The 7852-nt window shown below is 53.1% G+C and overlaps 1 protein-coding gene across 8 annotated transcripts in view; it reads right to left on the bottom strand.

The window, feature by feature from the left end:
• Window positions 1-7852, bottom strand: part of mast2 (microtubule associated serine/threonine kinase 2) — a 293284-nt gene that overhangs the window by 17635 nt on the left and 267797 nt on the right. For all 8 annotated transcript variants that reach the window (XM_031785589.1, XM_031785590.1, XM_031785594.1 and 5 more), the window contains 6 exons: window positions 5811-6112; window positions 2760-2968; window positions 1837-1975; window positions 1081-1213; window positions 294-459; window positions 50-151 (listed from right to left, as the gene is read on the bottom strand). In XM_031785589.1, coding sequence (XP_031641449.1) covers window positions 50-151; window positions 294-459; window positions 1081-1213; window positions 1837-1975; window positions 2760-2968; window positions 5811-6112 — 1051 coding nt within the window. The remainder of the gene's footprint in view (window positions 1-49; window positions 152-293; window positions 460-1080; window positions 1214-1836; window positions 1976-2759; window positions 2969-5810; window positions 6113-7852) is intronic.

Below are 7852 nucleotides of genomic sequence, written 5' to 3'. Positions count from 1 at the left end.
TTGTTTCTATGAGTTATGCTTGTCAAATAACATGTTTCTAATCCATCACCTGTGCCCAGCCTCTCCAGAGGGTTCTGTCTGAGGAGTTTAGAGATGAGGTCCTGGGCATCGTTAGGAAGAGCCTCCTCCTCCTCTGGCCATATGATCTCATCTAGAAATAGAGGACAGAGACGTTGTGGTCAGACGGATTTCTCCACAAACATTTTCAAAACAAAGCAATACTTCTCCCTGACCTTTTTTTTGTCTGTTAAAAATGCAGACCCCTGTGTGCTTCTGTTCTCTATGACACTCACCACTGATGACCTGTCCAAAGAGCTCCTCAGGTGTGTCTCCAAAGAAAGGGGCACAGCCCACCAGGAATTCGTAGAGGATGACCCCCATGGCCCACCAGTCTACTGGCTTCCCATAGCCCTGTCTGAGGATCACCTCTGGGGCGATGTACTCTGGTGTACCACACACCTGGTCGTACACACAGAGGGGAAGGGTCAAGTATAGGCAGGGAGAAATACACGGCAACTGTCACACACAGTACAATGTTGCATTCCCTTAGTCCTTTTGTCTCATACCTATTGACATACACTTCTGTCATAGACAAGGGAAGTGTGATCAGTGACAGAGTTTGGGTGTTATGTGTTGGGCGCCAGAGGCAGGGGCAGACTGGTCAGCTGGAATTTCGGGCAAATGCTAGATGGGCTGGTACATTTTGAGCGGGCCAGTGTAATTATTATATATTTTTATCTGTTATCTGTCAAATAATGGGTTCCTCAAAGAAAAGAAAATGGCCCAGTGTGGGGGCCTTTAGGAAATGAAATGGCCCATTGTGGGGGCCTCTAGGAAATAAAATGGCCCATTGTGGGGGCCTCTAGGAAATGAAATGGCCCAGTGTGGGGGCCTCTAGGAAATGAAATGGCCCAGTGTGGGGGCCTCTAGGAAATGAAATGGGCCAGTGTGGGGGCCTCTAGGAAATGAAATGGGCCAGTGTGGGGGTCTCCAGGAAATAAAATGGGCCGGTGTGTTAGAAATGCCTTATCCGATTTTTGGTCCCAGTCTGCACCTGGCCAGAGGTGTCTCTCTCTGTACCTGTTTATCCAGGAACTCCCTGGTATCTTTCTCTATGTGTCCTTCATACAGGTTGGTGGTGAGGCTCATCAGACCGATCTTAGACAGCCCAAAGTCTGTCAGCTTGATGTGGCCCATCGACGTGATCAGAAGACTGCAGGAAGGGGGAGAGAGATATGATGTTAGAATCATGAGATAGTGAATAAAGTATATAGGTTGTGAATTATTAAAGCCCATGAGAAGTATTAATGATAAATGAAAAGTCGTTTAACAGGTAAATCTTTCTGAAAAAATGTTTTTATTTTTCTCCCCAATTTCGCGATATCCAATTGGTAGTTACAGTGTTGTCCCATCGCTGCAACTCCCGTACGGACTTGGGAGAGGCGAAGGTCGAGAGCCGTACGTCCTCTGAAACACAACCCTGCCAAGCCGCACTGCTTCTTGACACACTGCTCGCTTAACCCGAAAGCCAACCGCACCAATGTGTCGGAGGAAACACCGAACAACTGGCGACAATGTCAACGTGCATGCGCCCGGCCCACCACAGGAGTCGCTAGAGTGCGACGGAGCAAGGACATCCCCGGCCGGCCAAACCTTCCAGCGAATTGTGCGCCACCTCATGGGTCTCCCAGTCGCGGCCGGCTGTGACACAGCCCGGGACGATACCCGGGTCTGTAGTGACGCCTCAAGCACAGCGATGCAGTATCTCTGACCGCTACGCCACTCGGGAGGCCACAGTTAAAGCTTCTAGACTAGAGGACAGTGTGTGTGTCTTACTTGTCAGGTTTCAGGTCCCTGTGTACGATGCCATAGTTGTGGAGGTACTCCAGTGCCAGTACAGTCTCAGCAAAGTACATGCGTGCCATGTCCACGGGCAGCGCCCCGATGTTCTTCAGCAGGGTGGCACAGTCACCACCTAGTCAGGGTAGAGACAGTCAGTATACACCCCCATTCACATCCTAGTCAGGGTAGAGACCGTCAGTATACACCCCCATTCACCACCTAGTCAGGGTAGACAGTCAGTATACACCCCCATTCACATCCTAGTCAGGGTAGACAGTCAGTATACACCCCCATTCACATCCTAGTCAGGGTAGAGACAGTCAGTATACACCCCCATTCACATCCTAGTCAGGGTAGAGACAGTCAGTATACACCCCCATTCACATCCTAGTCAGGGTAGAGACAGTCAGTATACACCCCCATTCACATCCTAGTCAGGGTAGAGACATTCAGTATACACCCCCATTCACATCCTAGTCAGGGTAGAGACAGTCAGTATACACCCCCATTCACTTCCTAGTCAGGGTAGACAGTCAGTATACACCCCCATTCACATCCTAGTCAGGGTAGACAGTCAGTATACATAAACATGGAGTGGGAAGAAACTGTCAGTGTGCGTATACAGTAAGAAATGAAGAAGGATGCCCCTTTCCGATTTTACTAATTAACTGCTCATCAGGACCTTGATTAGCTAGATCAGGTGTGTTACAACTGGTTTGGAGCAAAAGCCTGCACAACCAGTAGCTCTCCAGGAGCAGGTTGGCTACCCGTGATGTTTCTGAACCGTGTGTATAGCAATCACCTTCTACATACTCCATGACCATACAGAGGTGTCTGTTGTTCTTGTGTGTGTGTGTGTGCGTGTGTGTGTGCGTGCATGTGTAAATGAGCTGTATGTGTGTATGATCAGCCCTTACCCTCCACATACTCCATGACCATACAGAGGTGTCTGCGTGTCTCGAAGGAGCAGAACATTGAGACCACAAAGGGGTTCTCAGCGAAGGTCAGGATGTCTCTCTCTACGAAGGCCTGTTGGATCTGGTTCCTCAGGATGAGGTTCTGCTTGTTGATCTTCTTCATGGCAAAACGCTGACGGGTCTCCTTGTGGCGCACCAGAAACACAGCACTGCAGAGAGAGATCGATGGAAGGGGAAGGCCGGGGGGAGAGAGTGGGGGGAGATAGAGAGAGAGCGATGGAAGGGGAAGGCCGGGGGGAGAGAGTGGGGGGGAGATAAAGAGAGAGCGATGGAAGGGGAAGGCCGGGGGGAGAAAGTGGGGGGAGATAAAGAGAGAGCGATGGAAGGGAAAGGCCGGGGGGAGATAGAGAGAGAGCGATGGAAGGGGAAGGCCGGGGGGAGAGAGTGGGGGGAGATAGAGAGAGAGCGATGGAAGGCCGGGGGGAGAGAGTGGGGGGAGATAGAGAGAGAGCGATGGAAGGCCGGGGGGAGAGAGTGGGGGGAGATAGAGAGAGAGCGATGGAAGGCCGGGGGGAGAGAGTGGGGGGAGATAGAGAGAGAGCGATGGAAGGCCGGGGGGAGAGAGTTGGGGGAGATAGAGAGAGAGCGATGGAAGGGGAAGGCCGGGGGGAGAGAGTGGGGGGAGATAGAGAGAGAGCGATGGAAGGCCGGGGGGAGAGAGTGGGGGGAGATAGAGAGAGAGCGATGGAAGGGGAAGGCCGGGGGGAGAGAGTGGGGGGAGATAGAGAGAGAGCGATGGAAGGCGAAGGCCGGGGGGAGAGAGTGGGGGGGAGATAGAGAGAGAGCGATGGAAGGCCGGGGGGAGAGAGTGGGGGGAGATAGAGAGAGAGCGATGGAAGGCCGGGGGGAGAGAGTGGGGGGAGATAGAGAGAGAGCGATGGAAGGCCGGGGGGAGAGAGTGGGGGGAGATAGAGAGAGAGCGATGGAAGGCCGGGGGGAGAGAGTGGGGGGAGATAGAGAGAGAGCGATGGAAGGGGAAGGCCGGGGGGAGAGAGTGGGGGGAGATAGAGAGAGATCAATGGAAGGGGAAGGCCGGGGGTAGAGAGTGGGGGGAGATAGAGAGAGATCGATGGAAGGGGAAGGCCGGGGGGAGAGATAGAGAGAGAGCGATGGAAGGGGAAGGCCGGGGGGAGAGAGTGGGGGGAGATAGAGAGAGATCAATGGAAGGGGAAAGCCGGGGGTAGAGAGTGGGGGGGAGATAGAGAGAGATCGATGGAAGGGGAAGGCCGGGGGGAGAGATAGAGAGAGAGCGATGGAAGGGGAAGGCCGGGGGGAGAGAGTAGGGGGAGATAGAGAGAGATCGATGGAAGGGGAAGGCCGGGGGGAGAGAGTGGGGGGAGATAGAGAGAGAGCGATGGAAGGGGAAGGCCGGGGGGAGAGAGTGGGGGGAGATAAAGAGAGAGCGATGGAAGGGGAAGGCCGGGGGGGAGAGAGTGGGGGAGATAGAGAGAGAGCGATGGAAGGGGAAGGCCGGGGGGAGAGAGTGGGGGGAGATAGAGAGAGAGCGATGGAAGGGGAAGGCCGGGGGGAGAGAGTGGGGGGAGATAGAGAGAGAGCGATGGAAGGGGAAGGCCGGGGGGAGAGAGTGGGGGAGATAGAGAGAGAGCGAGAGAGAAATAATCAAATGACGGCCAACTATGTTAGACATTTTGTGGCCGTTATCATCATTGTCATGGGGTAACAAAACCATGGGGAAGCTTCAGTCTCATGGGGACCCAAATCTAACTGCCTGTAGCTCAGGATCCAAATCTAACTGCCTGTAGCTCAGGACCCAAATCTAACTGCATGTAGCTCAAGACCAAAATCTAATTGCCTGTAGCTCAGGACCCAAATCTAACTGCATGTAGCTCAGGACCCAAATCTAACTGCATGTAGCTCAGGACCCAAATCTAACTGCATGTAGCTCAGGACCAAATCTAACTGCATGTAGCTCAGGACCCAAATTTAACTGCCGGTAGCTCAGGACCCAAATCTAACTGCATGTAGCTCAGGACCCAAATCTAACTGCATGTAGCTCAGGACCCAAATCTAACTGCATGTAGCTCAGGACCCAAATCTAACTGCATGTAGCTCAGGACCCAAATCTAACTGCATGTAGCTCAAGACCAAAATCTAATTGCCTGTAGCTCAGGACCCAAATCTAACTGCATGTAGCTCAGGAACCAAATCTAACTGCATGTAGCTCAGGAACCAAATCTAACTGCCTGTAGCTCAGGACCCAAATCTAACTGCCTGTAGCTCAGGACCCAAATGTAATTGCCTGTAGCTCAGGACCCAAATTTAATAGCCTGTAGCTCAGGACCCAAATCTAACTGCCTGTAGCTCAGGACCCAAATCTAACTGCCTGTAGCTCAGGACCCAAATCTAACTGCCTGTAGCTCAGGATATGAATATTATTGATACCATTTAAAAGGAAACACTTTGAAGTTTGTGGAAATGTGAAATTAATGTAGGAGAATATAACACATTAGATATGGTAAAAGAAGAAGCATGCGTTCTTTTGTACCATCATCTTTGAAATGCAAGAGAAAGGCCTAAATGTATTATTCCAGCCCAGGCACAATTTAGATTTTGGCCACTAGATGGCAGCAATGTATGTGCAAAGTTTTAGACTGATCCAATGAACCAATGCATATCTGTTCAAAATGTTGTATCAAGACTGCCAAAATGTGCCTAATTGGTTTATTAATACATTCAAGCTAATAATTGTGCACTCTCCTTAAACATTAGCATGGTATTAGTTCACTCTAATAGCTACTGTAAATTGGACAGTGCAGTTAGATGAACAAGAATGTAAGCTTTCTGCCCATATCAGATATGTCTATGTCTTGGGAAATGTTGTAGTTACTTACAACATCATGCTAATCACATTAGCCTACGTTAGCTCAACTGTCCCGCGGGGGACACACACACCGATCCCGTGGAGTCGGTCTGATAACGGTACAAGTCTGTCTCTCTGTCTGTTGCTCTCTCTCTCTCGCTATGTCTTACCCATAGGCCCCGTTGCTGATGAGCTTGATGTTCTCAAAGTCCTCCTCCCGTGGGGCTTTGGTTTTAGGGGGAGCTACAACAGGCACGGTGGCCCCTCGACTATCCACAGCGTCGTCTGTCTCTGGTGTGTCTGGGTTCCCACTGTCGTAGCTGCTCAGCTGGGCCATCTCCTCCAGAGGATCTCTGGTGAGACCCAGCTGGCTGATGATGTAGCGGGGGATGTCTGACTTGATGCCCTGGCCCTCCTTGGCATGGCCCTCTGCTGCCTCCAAAAGATGGTAGAACTCCTCTGGGTCAAACTCCTGCAGACCAGGGGGGGTAGAGTGAAGGGGAGGAGTGGGTAGAATGTGGGTGAGGGAGAGAAAAGGAAGGGGGAGGTAGAGAAGAGTGTGTTAAAATCAGCCAATGCATTAGAGGTTGGAATGTGTGTGTGTTTGTAGTGGCTCAACCTGAGGGGAAACCTGAACGCATCAAAAAGAGGTCATGGATTACAAAATAATACACAACATTGGACACTGTACAGTAAGTGAACAATCATTTGTTTCCTTGTCCTCTGACAAAGACATAGAGGCTCTCTACCCGCCCACCCCCCCCAGTCTACCCCCCACCATCCCAATCTACTCCCCCACCACCCCAGTCTACCCTCCTTCCACCCAGTCTACCCTCCACCACCCCACAACCACCTCAGTCTTCCCCCACCATCCCAGTCTACTCCTCACCACCCCAGTCTACCCCCCACCACCCCAGTCTACCCCCCACCACCCCAATCTACCCCCCAAAGTCTACCCTCCACCACCCCACAACCACCCCAGTCTTCCCCTACCATCCCAATCTACTCCCCCAGTCTACCCCCCACCACCCCAGTCTACCCTCCTCCACCCCAGTCTACCCCCTTACCACCCAGTCTACCCTCTTCCACCCGTCTACCCTCCTCCACCCCAGTCTACCCCCTTACCACCCCAGTCTACCCTCCTCCACCCGTCTACCCTCCTTCACCCCAGTCTACCCTCCTTCCACCCCAGTCTACCCTCCTTCCACCCCAGTCTACCCTCCTTCCACCCCGTCTACCCTCCTTCCACCCCGTCTACCCTCCTTCCACCCCAGTCTACCCTCCTTCCACCCCAGTCTACCCTCCTTCCACCCCAGTCTACCCTCCTTCCACCCCAGTCTACCCTCCTTCCACCCCAGTCTACCCTCCTTCCACCCCAGTCTACCCTCCTTCCACCCCGTCTACCCTCCTTCACCCCAGTCTACCCTCCTTCACCCCAGTCTACCCTCCTTCACCCCAGTCTACCCTCCTTCACCCCAGTCTACCCTCCTCCACCCCAGTCTACCCCCTTACCACCCCAGTCTACCCTCCTCCACCCGTCTACCTCCTTCACCCCAGTCTACCCTCCTTCCACCCCAGTCTACCCTCCTTCCACCCCAGTCTACCCTCCTTCCACCCCGTCTACCCTCCTTCCACCCCGTCTACCCTCCTTCCACCCCAGTCTACCCTCCTTCCACCCCAGTCTACCCTCCTTCCACCCCAGTCTACCCTCCTTCCACCCCAGTCTACCCTCCTTCCACCCCAGTCTACCCTCCTTCCACCCCAGTCTACCCTCCTTCCACCCCGTCTACCCTCCTTCACCCCAGTCTACCCTCCTTCACCCCAGTCTACCCTCCTTCACCCCAGTCTACCCTCCTTCACCCCAGTCTACCCTCCTTCACCCCAGTCTACCATCCTTCACCCCCGTCTACCCTCCTTCCACCCAGTCTACCCTCCTTCCACCCAGTCTACCCTCCTTCACCCCAGTCTACCCTCCTTCACCCCAGTCTACCCTCCTTCACCCCAGTCTACCCTCCTTCCACCCCAGTCTACCCTCCTTCACCCCAGTCTACCATCCTTCACCCCAGTCTACCCCCTTACCACCCCAGTCTACCCCCTTACCACCCCACCACCTCTCTTCAAGCTGTGTGTGCATCCATTTGTAAAAACCCATCCTGTGTGTTGTCATAACATTGGCTGCATGTGATTAGTCAAAAACACAGACGTGAGCACT

The sequence above is a fragment of the Oncorhynchus kisutch genome, linkage group LG13 (assembly GCF_002021735.2).
Source record: "Oncorhynchus kisutch isolate 150728-3 linkage group LG13, Okis_V2, whole genome shotgun sequence".
Taxonomy (NCBI): domain Eukaryota; kingdom Metazoa; phylum Chordata; class Actinopteri; order Salmoniformes; family Salmonidae; genus Oncorhynchus; species Oncorhynchus kisutch.
Note: the sequence above shows the minus strand (reverse complement) of the source record. Positions and strands in the feature narration are given on the sequence as shown.